General features: G+C 40.2%; 1 protein-coding gene across 14 annotated transcripts in view; it reads right to left on the bottom strand.

Moving 5' to 3' along the window:
* mapk8ip3 (mitogen-activated protein kinase 8 interacting protein 3) overlaps positions 1 to 20,432 on the bottom strand; it is a 45,434-nt gene that overhangs the window by 9,149 nt on the left and 15,853 nt on the right. For 5 of the 14 annotated variants that reach the window (XM_041817185.1, XM_041817184.1, XM_041817182.1 and 2 more), the window contains exons 6-24: positions 18,077 to 18,100; positions 15,287 to 15,392; positions 13,145 to 13,376; positions 12,956 to 13,058; positions 12,586 to 12,704; positions 11,750 to 11,761; positions 9,761 to 9,778; positions 8,317 to 8,374; positions 7,887 to 8,039; positions 7,343 to 7,400; positions 7,061 to 7,212; positions 6,363 to 6,419; positions 6,096 to 6,266; positions 4,874 to 5,033; positions 3,487 to 3,537; positions 1,937 to 2,026; positions 1,641 to 1,790; positions 1,384 to 1,549; positions 127 to 324 (exon numbers count right to left, since the gene is read on the bottom strand). In XM_041817185.1, the coding sequence (XP_041673119.1) occupies positions 127 to 324; positions 1,384 to 1,549; positions 1,641 to 1,790; positions 1,937 to 2,026; positions 3,487 to 3,537; positions 4,874 to 5,033; positions 6,096 to 6,266; positions 6,363 to 6,419; positions 7,061 to 7,212; positions 7,343 to 7,400; positions 7,887 to 8,039; positions 8,317 to 8,374; positions 9,761 to 9,778; positions 11,750 to 11,761; positions 12,586 to 12,704; positions 12,956 to 13,058; positions 13,145 to 13,376; positions 15,287 to 15,392; positions 18,077 to 18,100 (2,078 nt within the window). The remainder of the gene's footprint in view (positions 1 to 126; positions 325 to 1,383; positions 1,550 to 1,640; positions 1,791 to 1,936; positions 2,027 to 3,486; positions 3,538 to 4,873; positions 5,034 to 6,095; positions 6,267 to 6,362; positions 6,420 to 7,060; positions 7,213 to 7,342; positions 7,401 to 7,886; positions 8,040 to 8,316; positions 8,375 to 9,760; positions 9,779 to 11,749; positions 11,762 to 12,585; positions 12,705 to 12,955; positions 13,059 to 13,144; positions 13,377 to 15,286; positions 15,393 to 18,076; positions 18,101 to 20,432) is intronic. The other 9 variants (XM_041817188.1, XM_041817192.1, XM_041817195.1 and 6 more) reach the window with 9 other exon arrangements.

Raw genomic sequence — 20,432 nt, 5'->3', positions numbered from 1 at the left:
TGTTATTTCAGTCTGACAGATCAGCTTCCTCCATGCTGGACCAACCTTAGCTCACATTCCAGCCTTTATTAAGTGTAACTATCTATGACAGAAACAAAGATGCAGGGGCGTCACAGATGGACTCACCTTGTCCTTTGTCCATGATGGGCGTGTCGGTGCGTGACGAGCAGTTGCTCCGTGCGACGCTGCAGTTTGTGGCACAGCCGACCAGAGTGATCCCAGCCAACATTCCCTCCACGCTGCCGCTGTCATCACCTCCGCCGGCTCCTCCGTCACCTGGATCCAACACAATCTCACCTGCTGGGTAGTCGCTCTCACTGGCAGCTAGATGAAAAAACACAATAACACAGACATTAATCTATGCTGCATGTTAGGAACAATGTCGGCTTGCTCCAGAGTTAGCTTTAATAATTTATGTTATTTTTTATTATCAAACTGTCTACGATTCACATGTAAATCTGTTAATTCGCTGTCATTTACAGGTCTGTATTTTGGTTTTCAAAACAGAATCATAGGCTGCAGAAATTTCTGGACAAGGCCTGATTAATATCAATAAAGTTTTACTAAAGGGGGATTTGAAGGCCAACAAAATGAAAACGCTCTCTCAAACTAACTTTAGATCAAAAAATAGACCAAGAGGTGGCAAATGGTTGTAATATTGACGTGTGTGATGAAATTCAGTTTAAGTATTATCCTTTTAAACATGAATGACATCAAAAGAAAAGAAAATGTGGGTAAGAAATAATTAATACCAAATTGTCAATGAGACTCTTTAAAAATGTGCATGTTTTGTCCTTTTTCATTGTTTTGTTGCATCTTTTGTACTGTTTTAGGCCCAAGCTCTACTTATTTTAATTAAGTAACTCTGACCAAAAAAATTGCCAAAATTTGGGTCACAATTTTTCTTAAAAAAACAGTTGGGAACCACTGTTGTATAACATCACTTGTTTTGGCAGCTTTGGTTGGAGCACATGTCTGCAATCTCAGGGAATTTCTAAAATAATTCTGGAATACTAAAAAAAATCTGATGAAGATTGCACGGGGTGCAGATGGCTTTGTGGTTAAGGTGCACCCATGTACACGGGCAGGCTAGGTTCAATCCGGCCTGTGGCTCCTTTCCTGCATGTCTCTACCCCACGCTCTCAACCCTGTTATCAACTCTATATCCACTGTCCTCCTCTCTAAATAAATACATAAAAAACACATCTAAAAAACTCTCACAACTGGCAAATTAATAGCAGGCTGCAGGTTTCCTCTGTATAATTAAGAAATATTTCATTTAAAAAAAATTAATTTGTGAAAAAAACACAAGTAGATTTCCACTCAACACCCCATCTTCATAAAATTAAGTCTCTGTGGTTTCAAAATAGTGTTTTGTTTCACCTGGCACGCTGGAGATGCAGAGCACGTGGGCGTTGCAGACATTGAACTGGTCGACCAGCGAGCCCGGCTGGTTAGCGTCAATGATGACCACCTTGCTGGCGGAGTGTGTGCTGGTGAGGATCCACACCCGACTGCTCATGGTGTCTGTCTCTTGGAGCTCCTTTGACTGGATATTTTAGAAGACAGCAGTAAATGCTTGTTTTTGAACCGCGCCATAAAAGTAGCATGATTCACAGATGTCCTTTTTTTATTTTTACCTTCCTCTTCTCCGGGGAGCTGTGGGTCTTCTTGTCTCCATCCTCCTCAGCGTGCAGTGGGTCGCTGCTGCCTGACAGCGCTTTGCTCTGCAGTGATTCCTGACTGCTGACCCTCCATCCTGTGAGATCCACTCCAGCTGCACACCACAGCTACAAACACCAGCATGGTAAAATTTATGTAGACAACCAGAAACTAACCCCAGAACACTGTGACTGATCCATACAGCACCCAGCCAGTTACCAGACCAGGATACTTGTCACCATTTTCTATGACCCAGGCTCCCTGAACATCTCACCTTCCTGTTGGGGTCTTTCTCCACCAGAGGACGACAGTAGACGGGGACGGGAACATTCTTCATGCGGTTATCCTCTTTCTCATTCGTAGTCTAAAAGAAAACATTAAATAATCTCAACACTAAATTATATTAGTGTTTCCATCAAAACAACTTCCCTGTTTCAAACACAAATAAATAAATGACAAAAACATCCAGTTTTCCTTAATGTGCCATTTACATGAACTTAAACAGCAAACATTACAGGAAAGCTTCATGGTTAACACGCTGTCATACATTTCAAACCAAGACATCATATTTCTGTTCAGGATGCAACTCAAACATTCCTGCTTTTTACAGCTAAATGTTCTCTGCTTATGCAAACTGTGGAAGATAAAGAAAGAAAGAATCCACTCTTTAATAAAAGCACCATGATGTGATCAAGAGGAAAGATTTAGTTTACACATAAATATACTCTATTCTATTTATTTAGACTGAAGTAAGGGCATCTTGTATCTGATCTAAGAATGGATGGATGGATAAATTTATGGACGGACGGACAGATGGACGGACGGACGGACAGACGGACGGACGGACGGACGGACGGACGGACGGACGGACGGATGGATGGATGGATGGATTTGTTGATGGATGAATAGATGGATGGATGACCAGTTAAATGGATGGTTTGATAAATAAGTTAATTAATCAATCAATGGGTGGATGGATTGAGGGGATGGATGGAGCAAATTTTAAGATTTTCAGGCAACTTTTAAAAATGTTTAAGGAAAATCTAACTGTAGTGAATCCCAAATGCTTTGACCTTACATTTCTAAAATCACCCCATGCCTTCATAATACAAAACGAAATACAAAAACCCAACCGAAACCATCGACTATCACTCATTAACATTTAAAATATTAAGGAGTGGATTTTTCTTTCAATAAAAACATCAGATACAAAAGCAGGAAGAGGTAAATCATGACAAAACCAACACGTTTAGTCGGGCAGGTTGAGACAGACAGAGATTAAAGGACTTTAAAAACAGATGCATAGAAAATTTAATGGGGTCAGCGCCACAAAAAGTTAATCAGAGGGATGCAGTCATGATGTTTATGGTTATATTTCATGCCTAAAATAAAATATTCTCAGATTTTTCATGCATGTCCAGAGTCGCAGAGTTTGTCAGATCTTTAAAAATAGATTGTTTAGTTTTCAGAGCTCAGCAAGGCTCAGGTAAGAAAAAATAAAAGCATTTTATCTGGCCCAATGTTTTACAATTCCATGCAGACAGATTTATAACTATATGCATGGTTTACAAGTCAACACCTACAGGTTTGTAAAATATGCACACAGATTTGCAAACAGTCAGAATAATGCGATTTTATTTTTTCTTACACAAGGCTTTGTACATTCACACGTAGCTCATAGTGCCTTACTGAAAAGCAAAATTCTTCTTCTATGTTTTTTTGTTTTTACTGAGTAGTTATTTGGGGTTTCTGGGTTTTAGGAGGACAGTTAAAGGGAGGGGAAGCCGTGAAGGCGCATGCGGACACTCTGTCGGTCTCACTTGCCTGTTGTCTCTTCAGCGGGCTGTCCTGAGCGCTGTCCGTCTGACCTCCAGTCTGTGGGAGACCAGAGTTAGAGCCACCTGCCTACCAACACACTCTGCCTGCAGGCCTGCAGCTACTACCATCTGCCCACGAGTAAGTGGGCAGTAGTGGGAAAAGTTTGGTTCTTGAGGCTTAAATGCCTGTTTTCATGTGTAACTTCAACGTAATGCAAAGAGAGAGAGATCCAGGTAACATTCCCACTGTTAGTTAATTTTAGCCTGTGTTTAAATGTTTTTGTACACCTATACAAACTATAATTTCTGTCAAAACTTAAATAATTAAAGCCCTTTTCTAAAAGCTGTCAAACTTTTATATTTATACTTTTAAAGTGATGCAATCATTCAGTAGTATGGAGAAGTACTGAAACTTCATAAAATCACACTGATGTTATCAGACAGATGCATAAGAGAGGAAAAAATCCTCAAAAAAAGAAGCTGACCTGCAAATCTTCATTTTCAAAACCATGAAACTACTCAGTATTAGATGCCTAGGATTTGCATTTTTGATTCTAGTATAGAACTTGGTATGGACATAATGTCATTTCACAAACCTCAGTTGAATATGAATATAAACCGAATGCAGTGATTTGCAAATCATATTAAAACTAATATTCAACCATAAAACAGCACAAAAACAGGATAATAAAAATATGCTGTTGAGTCCTCCGGGCTAAAGAGGAAAAGGACCATCCTTAAGCCAGCATCTGTGGTGGTGTGAGGGTGTATTGGTGCCTATGGCATAGGTCACTAGCACATCTGTGAGGGCTGCATTAATACTGAGAGGTACATGCAGGTTTTGGAGCAACAAATGCTTCCATCTAGACAATGCCTTTTTTAGGGACATTCCTGCTTATTTCAGCGAGACAACGCCAAGATATATATATATTCTGCACAAGTTACAACAACATGGCTTCACAGTGAAAGAGGCCGGGGCCTAGACTGACCTGCATGCAGTCCAGATAGAAACCCTGCACTGTTGAGAAACTGAAGATGAACATGAAGCAGGAATAGAAAATATTCCACTTTCAGTCCTTCAACGGTGTCTTCAGTCCTCAGATGTTTACAGTGTTGATAGAGGTAAGGTGATGGAACACAGTGGTAAACATGCACCTGTCCAAACTTTTTTGGAACATTTTCCTAGCATCCAATCCAGAATGTGTGCACACTTGCAAAAAACAATAAAGTAGATCAGTTTGAACATTAAAGTCGTTGTGCTGTATTTGAGGTTATAAAGGATTAGTTAATCACTGCTTTCTGTTCTTATCCACGTTTAACCCACAACGCCCCAACTTTATTGAATTGGAGTTCCTGCTATCATCATATCCTAGTTTAAATTCCTGTAGGATTACCTGTTTAAAGCGTGATGGCACACTCCACCCACAGGCCTGCATGATGCCGTCATCACGCCGCATGTGCTCCCGGACCTGCCGATACTGTTCACGCCGCTGCTCACGGCGAGCCAACAGAGCAGAGTCGCTGAGGAGAGACGCAACACCATTACTCGCCAGTCTGGGAGAGGAAGAGAGGAAGGAGAAGGAGAGGAGGAGAGGAAGAGCGAAGCGTTAGCAGCCGGGCCAGCCATCAGCGAGAAGAGGCGAGCAGATTACAAGAGGGAAGGAAAGCAAAGGCAGTCATCAGCGCGAGTTAAACTACGCTTTCTCACAGCCACAACAAAGCAGAGATGCTATCACACTTCAGTGAAGTGCAGGAAAAGATCCTACGATCTTTTTTCTCTTCAGATCCATAACAGAACAGTTAATGCAGGGCAGAGGAGCAAAGTTCTGCCAAAGCTGGAAAAAAGTTCTTTAATGAGAGTGAAAGTGAAGCTCTATGACTGGCTGTGGACTGATTAAAGGGAATAAACACATCTGATATTTAAAGAATAATTTCACTATCAATTACCAATTAATTACTAATTAATTTCACCTCAATACAACATTTTCTGTACAACTGTAATGATGAAAAATTTTCCCCAAGAATAAACAGGGTCCTACACTTTGAAGAATTTAAATTCAAGAAATTTTAAGACTCTTTAAAGACCTAAGCTGAGAAGAATTAATGCCACAATACGTGGTGCAAATGGTCAAAAATTAAAGGGATGTGAGTTTTCTGGGTACACTAGAAGAAGCTGAATTATCTGGTTTTATTTACTGTTGATGAAATGTCAACTGATGAAGGGCAAGGGATTTTTTTGGTCACAAAGATACAAAATTTGATGATTTGTTGCACACTGAAAGCCTCTTCTTTTAGGTTAATATATGGTATAGTGATATCTATCAAATACTCAAAAAGGAATGATTAAAATCGAATAAATGTAGGCAGGAAAGAAAGAATATTATATTTTTTATGGCTTGAATTTATAGAGTCCAGTTTAAGATTTTTAAGGATCTGCAAGAACCCTGATAAATCTCTGATTCTGAGAGAATGAAGACAATAGCTGGCTTAAGCTCGAAGCGTTGGCTCCCAAAGCTGCTGCAAGCGAGCAAGCAAAAACCAAGTGCTCCCCATGTGAGGCAGGTTAGATGGAGGTTTAGTGATTTTAATAAAGTTATATATCAGGATGCTGCTCACTCTTCAGGGAAGAACTCAAGCGTCCGGTTAGAGGTGGAGATCTGGCACATGGTGTGGCTGCGTCGCTGAGAGAAACCAGCCGGAGACGGAGACTTGTAGTGGATGTTGACGCTGTAGTACGGCCGCTTGACGGGCGGAGGGCTGGACGAGGAGCTGAAGAGACGTGCAAAGCTGGAAGACAGAGGGGGGAAGAGGCAGACAGGATTTTATTTATCAACATTTCCATTATTTTTCTGGTAAAAATGTTTAGAGAAAGCAGAATCTTACAACTGCCAGATGGTGGACTTTTTTTTCTCTTGGATCTGAGGACTTTCTCTGGACGCCCTGAGAGGAAAAGAGAGTAAAGGTTGTGTTAATGGACAAAAAAGGAAGGTGAAACAGTTTTCTTTAATGGTTCAGCTTCTTTTAAAGAAACTGGCAGCCATTTTGGTCAATTTTGTGCCACATCACAAACATATCCTCATTTTGTGGTGCGAACAGAATAAAGACGCTCAAATGTTTTCTTTTACTACAAAATGTTCAGTTCTCTGTTACTTTTAGCTATTGTATTTTTATAAAACCACACAATCTCTGCTATTAAATTACAGAATTAAAACATTTCAAAGCTTCACAAAAACTTCAGATCTTCAGTTATGATTTTAACGGAAAACAAGAGCAGCAGAGGTGCGCTGAAAATCCCTGGTCTGCAAAGACTGATGCTTCTAAAGCTCTACTGGAGTCTGTAAAAGATGCAGAAGTTGGGTTTATTTCTTTAGAGCGCTGCATACAACGCTATGCTAAAGTACAACAAACGTATGCTAAAGTAAGGAAAAGAAAGGCTTAACTGAAGTGGTTTGGTTCGTTTTAAGGAGTATGGACAACTTCTTTTGCATTTCTTTGCAATGAAAAAATAAAACAGTTAAATTTGATGTTTATGAAATCTTAGAGAAGAAATCAGGACACTAAATCTTCTGTCTTTCATCTACCTGATCATCTCTGTCCACCGTACAGCCTCCTGCAGCTCCATCAGTCTCTCTTTGTACTGGTTCCTCTCCATCAGCACGCGCGCCATCTCCACCCGTGTGAACCGCCGCCGCTGCGTCATCGTCATGTCACCATCCTGCATTGGTGAAGAAAACTGGGGAAATAAAAGCATAGGGCCCTTTTTTAATTGTCAAGAAAGACACGCGCACAGTACGGCTGAAGGATTTGGGTGATTTAAGTTTGAGAAATTCAGTTGGGGAGGGAGGGGAAGTTGTTTTACTCACATCATCACCTCCTTCATCCTTTGAGTCTCGAGATGCACCGAGAGCCTCAGCTCGTAACCTGCAGCACCAAACAAAACCAGCTTCAACATTTCTGCTTATCAGCAGTTTGTGAATCCCTGTAGATGTAGAGAAGACTCTGACTGCTCCACACTTTTGCTTGTCCTGTAGTGATGGATTTTATTTTCTTTATTTTTTTCCTGGTCAAAGCGGCACAGGTTTAAAGAATAAAATGATGTCAATAAAAAATCAGGAACAGCTTTGAGGAGTTTGCTTGCAATCCTTAAACACTGAAACTAAAAATGACTAAATCTTTTTTTCTTAAGATTTATTTTAGGGCTTTTTCTGTCTTTAATATAGAGGAGGAAAGCATAAAGAGGAGTCAGAAACAGGAATGAGAGAGTGGGGAATGACATTTGGAAAAGGAGCCAGCTACTGTCGCGTACATAGGACACTCCAATCTTTACCCTTCTTCATATTTTTTCTAAATCCCATCACAGAGTAATAATGTTTTATTCCTACTGAAATATCTGCCTCTTATATTCACCTCTTGAGTTCTTCTTCCAGCTCTTTGACTCGAGCGTCCACCTTGTTCTTCGACTGTCTCACTGCCTCCAGCTCCTCCCTCAGCACCTCCTGTTCGCTCGACAGCTCGTCCACTTTGGCTATAAGGTCGTTTTTCACTATGTTGAGAGCATTTCTGTCGAGAGGAGGACACAGAGAGACGTCAATACTGACAGAGGAGAGCCACAAGCCTCCTACATGGATTTATTGAGTTTGTGTGGATTTAAAAACTTTACACCGGCATCATCTGAACGCCTAAAGATGACAGGTTGAAATGGACATTGGACTGTACTGCACGTAAGCATTGAAACCTTGATTTCTTGATCACTCAAGCACATTTTAAATGCATAAATAGGTTCTAATATGGATATAAAACATGTAATAGAGGAAGAAACAGCCATCTGAGTTCTTACTTGGTCTCTAGGAGCTGCTTATTCTCTGTCAGCAGGTTCTCCACCTCCTTCCCCATCCCTGAAACAGTCACATCCACACTCTGTTACTCTCCACACAGCATAAATAATCAATAAACCCATCAATCAATAACTTAAGAGCTTTTCCAAGACTCTTCTGTGGCATATCTGCCATCTAGAACAGCAAAGGAAAGTGCCTGCTAGGGAGTAAATGAGAGAAAATCTCCACATGGAGTAAAGATTTTTTACTTCAGATGAAAAGAGTATTAATGGAAGGGTAAATGATTTTAGCTCCCATGGTACAATGGAAGATAAATGGAGGGTTTGTTGTTAAACATTAAATATCAGTGAGAACAGTGAAACTTTAAAGCTCTGTTAAAAAAAGGGCTTGATATTTTTGTCAACTTGATCATCTTTGGAATCCCTGACATTAAGTTGTGATAGTTTCGCTTTTTGTAGAAAAAAAAAATCTCACCAGCACAAAACAATCAGAATAATTCTTCCTCTCAAAATACAAGAAATAACCATTATATTCTTAATAATTCTCATCAAATAAAACTATCGGAGCTTTTCCTAGTTGTAAAAAAATTAAGGCTTGATTAACATTTTAATCACATTCAAATGTAATTATTTAATTTTATATATTTCTACTTTTTTGAACACTGTACATGCAAGTAGAAAGCAATCTGCAGAAAAAGCCAAGCACCCAACCTTTATGCAGAAATTTAACATAAAAAGGCAGATATGCACAAACATAAAACACAAGCAGAAAGCACAGTGGTTTTTATAAAGCAAAGGGTTGATTACAGCAGGGATGGTTTGTGTTGTGCACAGAGAAACATTCAGTTTGGATATTTTAGCTCTCTGCACAGGCAGAAGTGTGAGAATAAATCTATTTAAATGTTTGATTTCAGAGTTTCAGACAGCTCAGATACTGGAGCTGCCACATTTTCCCTTCTTTTCTAAAAGTAATGTTTTAATTTGTTGCTTCAATTTTTTACTTTTTTGACAAATTAATTGTTCTGCTTTGAGCTGTCTTATTTACACCAAAGTGAAGCATTATGACAATTATCTTTAGTTATAATTTTGCAAAAGTCTGACTTTTTCTTACTCAGCATGGGTTCATAAACATTCTTTTACAGCATTTTCATGCTGTTATTAAACTCAAGCTGTCTATCAGCCACCTCCAGAGTGACGGCTGCAGATTCAGTGGTAAAGAATTCTTAACTCAGCAGAAACATGTTGCAGACAGCTATAGTCAAAGCCAGTATTGATTCCTTTCACAATATTGTTTTTCATCCCAATCTTAGGAAACTAGGTCTGTGATTTATAAAAGCGGCACAGACATAAAAATAAAAGCAAACACAAAGAAGGAACCAGGAGGATGTGAAAGCTGGGAATGATATGACAAGCAGATGTGGGAATGAGTGGAGGCAAGGAGCCTTACCGAAGAAATCATCACGGACTGGAGGCAGAAGAAGGAAAAGAAGAAGAAGAAGAGAGAGAAATAAAAGCGCAAATCAGAAGAAGAAGAGGCGTGGAACAGAAAGTCGAGAGAGAACAGAGAGGATGCTGATAAGCATTTTTCATTTGTGTTTAAAGAGGGAAGTCGGCTGCTATCTTTTACTTAAATACTATAAAGGAAATAAAACAGTTAATTTTTAGATGTCATCAGATGTAATTTAAAGTCCCAGTGAACTATTTAATCTGTGAATTTGTGTATGTCATATCTGATTATAAAATTGAGATTATCGGAAGTTAGGACGACTGATTTGAAGATAAGTTTTGGTAAACTTACTCCTAAACTCCTAGAGATTGAAATGATTTCACTGTGACTTTAAAGGCACAATACACTGAATATTTACACCTAAGCACCTATATAAATTGAAATGACTACTCCTGTGTTTTATATATTTATTAGCTTGTTTCTTTTCCTCAGATATATCTGAGTTCATTTTTCAAAACCAGCAATATACTTAATTTTTGTTGTTGTTTATTGTTGTCGTGGAGATGCTGGATGTTAAGTGAAAGACTGCTAATTAATGGCGTGGGACCTGCTGCTGGAAGCTGCTGTTCTGTTGCTGCTTTCTTGTGATGGCCAACGGATATTCTCTGCCTTCAGGGAGGAAAAGGTTGAAGCTTTCAGAGACCCGGTCGCATAGAGGGGTCCATAGAGGTTTGTCGTTCATGCTTCGTTATGCAGTAGTCTTTGACATCCAGCAGTTCCATAGCAACAATAAACAAGTTGTGTCTTTACTTGTCGTCGTCTGTTGTTTTATTTGAGAGACCCATGGTTGTGGAATTTACATGTTCTCTGTTTTAAAGGACTTGAAAAAATTTTATGTGCACAACTTTCAGGCATGTTTGGGCCAAAAAGTGAGGCTGAAGTAAGGCCTGTAATGGTGGGTAAGCCCACCTGAGGGCACCATCGAGCAGGAAGAAGGACTGACACAACCCCATCGTCCTCTGGATGTCCTTGCACATTACCGGGGCATAGGAAAATAATCTGTTGAAAAAATAAAGTCCACACTTTTGGGGCGGAGTAAGGGGTGGATGTGGGGAATAAGCATGGCCTTGGGTAAGTGTCTAGTAAGGTAGTAGGGTAACCACGAGCCCCTGGTCGTGCTGTGGATGTCCCAAGAGCCCAGAAACCGCCGGCTGTCTCCGGGCATATCACCAGGGGTGAAAAGACCCAGGCAAAAGTGATGCCTTCGAGCTTGGCCTGGCAGCTGAGCAACACATGTCAACATGTGTTTAGCTTGACTCTGGCTTCCCCCCGTTCCCTCTCCAGCCCCAGGTTGTGGCACATCGGCCCCTGTAATATATCTGTAGCGCCATACATGTCTCAAACTTATGCACATGACTGCATATAAAAAACAATGGAAAGAAGCGCTCCCCGGTTTAAAAATAGAGCATGTCAGAGCAGCTCTTTGGAACAGGATACTAATAGGATTAACAAGAAAAAAACTCCAAGGTTCTCTTTTTTAGCAATTGAAATGCTGTTATTTTTAATGCTATGGTCATTGGTTCAGGTGCCGGGCAGTTTGAATACAGCAGCAGAAAGAAAGACAGATATGCTTGCACACTGACGCAATCCAACAAGAAGTTTATTGAATCACACAGTGTTTCAAACAGAGGTTGTTTCTGCATCAACCCTTCACCACGAAATCAAAAACAAATCACAGAGGCATTGAAGTTGTTTAAAGAGAGTGCCTTGGAGTTCCTGCTTGTCAATTTTTCTAATTTATCCTCAAAAATGTTCAAAATTTCCAGATCTCTGAGCGCCACTCTGTCTCCAATGTACTTAAATGCCAGTATAATATTAGTTGCTTTTAAATAAACTGTATGCATGGATTACTATAAAAAAGAGCTGTTTGGAGAGTAGAAAGGAGCGGAGACAGTGAAAGAAAAAACAAATGCATGCTCAGATACACACCTGAGAACTCGCCTATGGGTGTCACCAGCAGAAGCACATAAGGGGGAAAAGAAAAATGGGTGAGAGGTTAACAAATGGACAAGAAGTTGAGTCAAATCTGCCTATCAGGGGTGATGAATAAAACTTAAAATAGCTGTGCTCTAATGTCTGAAATTAGCTCAAACAAAAACCACCATGAACTCTAAAAAAGTGAGGAAAATAATGTGCATAAAAAGGAAATAAAATGTGATAAATAAAGCTAAAAGGGGGTTCCATCTTTTAAAACCTACAGCCTTCAAAATGCATATAATTAAATAATCCCCCTCCATAAGTAAACAAAGGAAGATTTAAAGTAACTCTGCATGAGTGTGCTGCTGGGATTGGAGCTGCAGCCAATGAAGGTTTGCATGATTTTTTTTCAGGATGTGACCGATGGTGAGCTGCAGCATGAAGTGTTTGATTTACCGGCTCGGCCATGCAAGATAGAAGAAGGTCAGAGCTGGTGCAGCGGTGCGTTCACACAAACTCACACTGAGCTTCTGCTCATAACATAATGCAAAAATAATCACTAACTAAAAGTAAGGCATGCATGCATCTGTCTTCCCTTAATTTGGGCCAACATTAAATCTGATATTACAGAGTCACAGCACATGTTGGCAGTGGAGGAAGGAGGATTATTTAGCTTCACTTTCACCAGTTCAAGGTAGATCACTTTAGGAGGAGTCAAAGGAGTTTGAAAGCATGCCCTCTAAAGTGAAATAATTACCACTTCTTTAACTGTACTGCTCAGCATTAGAAAAATATGATTTTTATTAAATAATCAACCTTTGACAGAAGTCTAAAAGTCCTTTCAATACCTAGCAGCTCTGCGCCTGCATCCACATCTCCAATGATGTCCGACTTGGCATCTTTGATCTCGTGGTAGAGAGAGTCGGTGTTGATGCCGAAGGCCTCGTTCACGATGCCCTGAGAGGGGCTGAAATAAACAACAGACTTAACCAGTCACCCACAGTTTGATAAGAAATACAAACTCACTAATTTGTCCTTCTAAAGTTTTGATTTGTTCCAGGTTATCGACAAAACATCCGTTCTTCAGTTTAGACTTTGTGCAATCTTTGAGGATAGAGACATTTTTGTTTCTGTGGTCTCAAAAATGTAAAAATGTTTGTCTGAATTGTCTGATTTCTACCAGAATCAAGTGTAAAAGTCTGATGTTGACAGCCCTACCTGTTTCCACCTCCGTACACTCGGGGGTCCACACACATGTCAAGCTCTGGGGTTGAGTCAATGATCTCCTGAAACTCTGACCACTCATCGCTGCTTCCCATTCCTGCAAAATCACAACCTTAAACATCTGGAACAATGTGATGTCACATTTATTCACCACATAGGTCTTAGCACTGGTTGTCTCCTCACCGATGCTGACATTCCTGGTCTCCTGTGAAACCTGCACCTCCATGTTCCGGCTGAGCCTCTTTGCACTTTTCCGCCGGTTTCCGGCCCTCATCCCTTCAAACTCGGACTGTGGGAGGAAGCCTTCGTTGATGGGGGTGACGGTGGCCGAGGGGACGGAGGAGGTGGGCGTGTTGGACTTGCTTCCTGTGCTGCTAGGTGTGGCTGCCACTGAGTCGGACTCTGATCCATCCTCCTGGGTGTAGCACGGTGTTTGTGAGACGATGGCATGGAGCAGGAGACAGAGAGCATTATATGAGCGTTGTCTAAAGGAAGACACTTATATTTGACTTATGACATCTGCATGGTTTACTTCTATTCTTCTATTCTTCTCTATTTACAAAAGTTTCTAACCAGGATTCACCGTTGTCCTTTACATTTTAAAGATAGAAGGTTGAATTCTGTACAATTTTGTGAACTCAAAATAAATAGGCTAATGCATGGAAAAGTACAGAAGCATTAAGTATCAAAGCTCAATGTCCCATGATAAGGAGTGAATTTTAGCTGTTTTCTCAAGATCTCAACTTACTTATTAATTCACTTACAGAGGCTCTTCAAGGTGTGATAGTTATGCCCCTGAGAAATTTTAACCTAGGTATGAAAATCATGGGAAAAGGGGGCAAAGTGATCACCTATCTACAGGGCTTTGAAAGGGATAACAGGGGCGTTTCAGAAGCAAGACAGGACGAGTGGAATCTACGGGGGTCCCTGTGATTAGTATGTATGTATGTGAAGCTCCAGTGAGTTGTGCTTTCTCTTGCTTTTGTTACACTGCAATGCAATTTAAATAAACAGGGACACCAACATTCATAGCTTTCAATCACATGACTGCAGGGAGGCTTAGAGTGCAGAAAAAGCTTATCATATAACACTATGTGGTGCTAACCCTTACATCACATGGCAACCAGAGAAAAATAGGGATATTTATCTAAAGTGTCATTTTTTGTCCCTCTGGACCTTTTAAAACATCAGAGACAATTTAAATCACTAAAATCAGAGATGTCTCTGCCAGAACTTAGCTTCACTGATGTTTACAGTAGAGAAAATCCTTCTCCTTACAACGTCTCCATCACCTCGCTGCAGAATAGCATGAATGTCTGAAGCTATAGTAATAGCGATGCTTCATTACGATGCTGCCTCAGAAATACACTGAAAAGGGCTTACAAACCTGGTCTTCCTATTTTAACAAGTAATGTCTAAATCAGCAGGTCTATCCCAAAATAATGACATAAACAATTTGAAATCTTAAGAAAGCAACCAAAATGTGCATATCATCATGGGGAATTTTAAAAAAATAACGTATTTTAACATATTCTCCAAATAAACATTAATAATATAGGTAAATCTGAACCTGAGAGGAGTTAATAAGATAAGAAATGAAGAATATTTATGAGGAGAAGGCTTTGGGTTGATTTTATTGATCAGAATTTTGTATTTTCTGTACACAAATCTGTGCTGCAGATTATGTCTGATTTTAGTCCTCTTATCAGGAAATGTCTTTCAAATCAATGTTCACCTCCTTGGGTTGGTCAGCATTCTAACATAAATATAAAAAACTAAATTAAGCCTGAATTACTGGGATTTGAACCCTAAAATTTACGTAAACTGTGCGTATGCTTTAATGATGTTTCCATTAATAAAAAAATAACACTGTCCTCTATTTTTCTCACCTGTTTCTATCAGAAATAAAGCACTTTTTAAAATATGTCTGAGTAGCATAAAAGCATAATAAGAAACAAAGGCTCGAACTGAAACATGAAGACACACGGTGGACATAAACACAGAAAAATCACCACAGGTAAAAAAACAAAACTCCATGAGAGAAAAACATGACCCCCTGCTTGCTTGAGTCAACAGACAAACCTAAGTAATCTCATTTTAAGGGTAAATTACAGGAGATAAGCTTATCAAAGCTCCTTTAAAGTGACACAAGCAGGCGTCAGGGGGGAGCAGTCCATGTGGGCATGGCTAGCAGGACGGGCAGCAGCGAGGCTGGCCCCTCCCCTTTCCACTCCCAGGGCAGCGGAGGTGTTTGTGGAGGAGGACAGGGTCTGTCTGTCCCACCTGATAGGCGGAGCGGGAGGAAGACCGACCGAGCTCGCTGACCTGCCAGATGTCCTTCCCGGGCATCATCCTAGCCCCCCCGAGACCCCCACGTACCATGCCCTCGCCGCTCGGGTACAGGCTCAGTGACGGCGGGCGCTCCGCTTTGCTGCAGGAGAAAGACACAAAAACAGGCGGAGACTCTGGTGAGAATGAGAACTGATTAATGATGTACTATTAAATTACACTCTGTGTGCGATGAATCAAAAATATACAGTGCCTTTAAAAAGTTTTCACCCCCCTTGGATGTTTTTAGTCTTTTATTAATGATCAATAAGATTTGGCTTTTTTGGGGAAAAAAATTACAAAAACCTCTTTTATGTCAAAATGAAAACAAATTTCTACAAAGTAATGTCAAACAAAAATCTGTAATGTGAAATAAGTGACTGCATAAATATTCACCCCCTTAAAGTGACTGAGGTCCAGACAGTTGGTGCTAGTAGTCTCACAGTTTGTGAAATGGGGATCAGCTGAGGTCAGTGAATGAGTCTCAGTGACCGTAGTATAAAGACACCTGTGTCTGGAAGGTCCATTCACTGGTTAATCAGTATTCCTGGCTACCATTACACCATGAAGACAAAAGAACACTCAAAGCAACTCAGAGAAAAGGTTATTGAAAAGTATAAGTCAGTCCTTGAAGACAATCTTATTCAGTCTGACAGAGAGCTACGGCTTTGGAGAAGATTTATTTTCCAGGAAGACAATGAGCTGAGGCATCCAGAGAAAGCTACACAGAAATGGTTTAAAGACGACAAGGTGAATGTTCTGGAGTGGCCAGACCTAAATCCAGGAGAGAATTTGTGCCTGGACTTAAAAAAGACTGTTCATGCCTGATTCAGCAACCTGACAGAGCTTGAGCTGTTTAGCAAAGAAGAAAGGAGTGAAACTGCAGAGTCCAGATGTTTGAGCCTGACTGAGACCTATCCACACAGACTCAGAGCTGTGACCGCAGCCAAAGGTGACTCTGCGAAATACTGACTAGCAGGGAAGAAGTATTTATGCAGTCACTTATTTTTCATTACATATTTTTATTTAATTTACAGTATTTTGTAGAAATCTGTTTTCAATTTGACATTAAAGGGGACATATTTCACCCTTTTAAGACAAGTTTATATTGGTCTCAGAGGTCCCCAAAACATGCCTGTGAAGTTTGTTGCAGAAAAAAACACTCCAGTATTGGATTTTTGCATGTCTAAGAAAACCCCAGTTTCAGCCCTGCTCAGAACAAGTCGTTTCTGTGTCTGTGACTTTAAGTGTTACTGAACTGTCTGACTCCGCCCCTGACCACGCCCCTCTCAGGAAATGGATGTGGCTTAATGGATGTGGCTGTCCTGATCCTCAGGAAGGGTCTAGCTGCAGCTGCAGCCGCTACAAACCACGCTCCATACAAAACACGCCCCTTCAGTCCATACAATAAATTAATTCTAACCCTAACCAGTGGAATTTAAATGCTAAACCTAACCCCAGGAAGTTAATTAATTAAAATATACACCTACCCCAATGAGCTACCCCTAAATCTAACCAGTGGAAATTAAAATGCTAAACCTAACCTAAAGCTAAATAAGGCCTGTCTAAACTAATCCAAGTTAACCTTAAACTAAGCAAATAGCACAGGTGTGCGTGGGGCGTTCAGGGGGCGTGGTTTGTACGGTACCCGCGGCTGCAGTTTGGTATTATTGTGATCCTCCAAAGATCAGGAGAGGAGGGAGGAACTTTCTTCCAAGCGGGGGAGTGCCAACTGAACCTGAGGGCAGAGCTAACTCCCTACATGACATCATGAGGGGGAAAGCTGAGAACAGATTGTTTCAAAACACATTTTCTGAAAGGTGGGGGTGGGGGCTCTGGTACTTGAGGGGATTGTGGACAGGCCAGGGGCATATATTTTTGTTAGAAGAGCCTGAAAAAGTTATTTTTGCATAATAAAGAGGTCTATTTGTAATTATTTTGTTTAAAAGCCAAATTATATTGACCATGATTGATTTATTAAATCAATAAAGGGGGAAAATGGGGAATTAAACTGAACTTCTTCATCATGTTCACATGTTTCTTATGCATCTGTGTACTCTTCTTACTGAGATGAGCCAATGATCTCTACAAAGTACAACTGAGGCTGGATGAACACTGGCTGTGAAAGATCAGGAGTTACTGTACCAAACGGCACCAAAATGTAAAAACCCAAACTGGACTCCCTGGTGGAAATGCACCATTTCTGTTGGAGTACCAAGTGTATCTGTCCAACCATTAAGGCCTCAGATAGAAACACTGCTAGTTAGGGTACCACTGGCTGGGGACACACTAAGATCAAGGTTTACCGTGCCCAACAGTGTTGAGGCTGCAGTCTTACTATGTGTTTTACTCTACAGGACAGCAGACATGCACAGCAGTTATTCTGAGTAATGCTTAAGTAAAGCCTCATTTATCCACACCAGACAGAAATCAATATCTACTGAGAAGCATCCTCTTTGCATATTGTTTTGGTTTACTTTGGGAGAGACAGACAAGCAGAGCAGGCAGACAAACAGACAGACAGGCTGACTGCAACTCATGAGGGAGGAAGAGGAGGAGAAGACGGAGTCAAGTATGCAGTTTACAATATGCATTGCTCATCAGAATCTCTGCAACCATTCCTTATTTATTTTTGATCCATTCAGGAGAAGTTTCAACAAGCATTAAGAGCAAGGAATACTCGTTCATAAAGGAGGCATCAGCAACTCTTCAATCAGGTCAAAGCAGGCTGGAGGTAAATGAGGAGAAGGAGGAGAGAGAGCAGCTGTGGGACCATGTTTGATTTACCTTTTCCTCCATGTGTGGCGTTGACTGTGAAACAGCAGCACAGAGAGCAAGCCAGCGAGACAGACAGACAGACTCCGATTAGAGAGAGACAGGAGACAGAAATGTGCCATGATTCATGAAAACACACAAACACCACCACCTACCACGCTAACCAGCTTCAGATACTCAGCAAAACTGTAAATAAAACCTATCGTGATTCTAAGTACAAATATCCTTAAAATACACAATGCATCATGAGCTTAAACTGTCCAGATTTGATGCTTTATTTTTATGTAACAGTTAAAGGTTTGTAGGATTAGGATGTCTTTAAACCAACAGTGTATCTGCATAGATTTGAAGATACTGAACATGTTGCAGAAGGCGACTAATCTGCCGCTTAGCTGCAAAAGCTGCACCAGATGCCCTGCTCCTTGTCTGCCTGCATGCTCACATGTATTTGGTTTCATTCTTTTATGTAATAAGGATACATGTTTGGTTAAATACTCAACAAGTCCACTTTTTCTCAGAACATATCACAAGGTAGGGCTGGGTGATATGGACCACAAATTATATCTCAGTCTTTTAGCTGACTGGTGGTACAGGATACATATCTGGGTATTTTTTACAGTAAAGAAATAACAAATGATCGTCACAATACCAGAGCAATAAACTTTGATACGATTCTTGTAAAAATCAAACTTTACTGATACCTGCTTGATACAGTGGCAACTGAAGTATAGAGTGCATTCAGACCCCCTTCACCATTTCCAGTGTTCTTATGTTCCAGAGTGATGCTACAGTCATTTGTTTCTCTGGTCTTTGTTGAGATGTTTCTACACCTTGATTGGAGTCCACCTGTGCTTAATAAACCTGATTAGACGTGATTCTAAAGTCTCACACCTCTCTATAGAAGGCCTTACATCTGACAGTGATATCAGAGCAAAATCCAAGCCATGAGGTCAAAGGAAAGACTGCAAAAAACTTGGCATAAAAGCCAAGCAGGCTTGTTGTTTTCACTAAAGACAGGCTTCCATCTAGCCCAGTCTTACTCAACCCTGCTCAACCAAAGAGCCAAATTGTTGAAAAATACCTTTGCAAGAGCCACAATAGAAGAAGTGAAAAGTGGCAAAAATGTGTTAAAGTGGCAATTAATTGGTGAAAAGTGGCAAAATAGGTACAAGATAGCAGAAACTGGGTGAAAAGTGATTAAAAATAGGGGAGAAAAGTGGCAAAATATGGCAGAAAGTGGCAAAAATGGGCGAGAAATGACAAAAAATGAGTTGCAGGTGGCAAAAATGAGTAAAGAGTGACTAAAATAGGCAAAAAGCAGCAAAAAGTTTGGAAAAATGGGCAAATGTGGGAAAAAAAGTAGCATTTAATGGCCAAAAGCAGCTTGAATGGGTAAAAAAGAGGCAAAAATTATAAGAAAGTGGTAAAAAGAAGTGGCAAAAAAGGGGCTAATTGCAGCAAAAATAGATCAAAAGTGGCAAAAAACAATGAGAAAGGGGGCAAAAATCGCAAATAAAGGCAATGGAAATATAAAGACAAAAAATAAATGTTGACAATTAAGTTTGATAATTGAAGCCTACAGTATAAGTGTGGCATTGATAAATGTGATTTGTAATAGATATTTTCTGAGGTCAAAGTTTCCTTTTATTTAAGGTTTTCTGGGGGAATATTTCAAATTAAGACATAAAAGAGGCACAAATCATCACAAAAGAGCCACATGTTGATTGTCACTGGTCTAGCGACTCGGACATGAAGCCCAGATCAGTAGAGGGCTGCAGTGATGGTTGTTCTCTGGAACTTTGTGCCGTCTCCACACAGGATCTCTGGAGTTCAGTCAGAGTAAACCTCAGGGTCTTAGTCTCCTCTCTTACTAAGGCTCTTCTCCCCCCGATCGCTCAGTTTGGCTGGAAAACCAGCCAGCCAGTTTTGCCAAACTTTTTACCACAAGTCTCCAGTCAGGTTGTAGAAAAATCTCAGCAACAATCAAAAGAAAAGGGAGGAACCTGAGAGACATTTACAGTGTTATGTAAAGGGCCTGAATAATTATGTCAATATCATATTTCAGTTTTTATTTTCAATAAATTTCACCTCAAAAAAAAGAATTTAAATGACTGTAGCATCAAGCTGCAACATGACAAAACTGGTTGGTAAGCAATTCTTACTGTAAACAATGTTTAAACTCAGCATTAGGCGTGACTTTTTTTCTTTCTTTTTTTTTTTCTTTTCAAATCACCACATTTTTTTAACACAACATAAACCCTATTATGTTGTCTTTCCCTTTATCTAGTTTAAAATATTAACATTATATATTTTAAAAACTTCTAATATTGCCCAGCCTGTTGTGTTTGGGTTGGACTGGCTGTTCATC

This window comes from Cheilinus undulatus, linkage group 21, assembly GCF_018320785.1.
Source record: "Cheilinus undulatus linkage group 21, ASM1832078v1, whole genome shotgun sequence".
NCBI classification, from domain to species: Eukaryota; Metazoa; Chordata; class Actinopteri; order Labriformes; family Labridae; genus Cheilinus; species Cheilinus undulatus.
The sequence above is the reverse complement of the archived record's forward strand: the minus strand, read 5'-3'. Positions and strand labels throughout refer to the sequence as shown.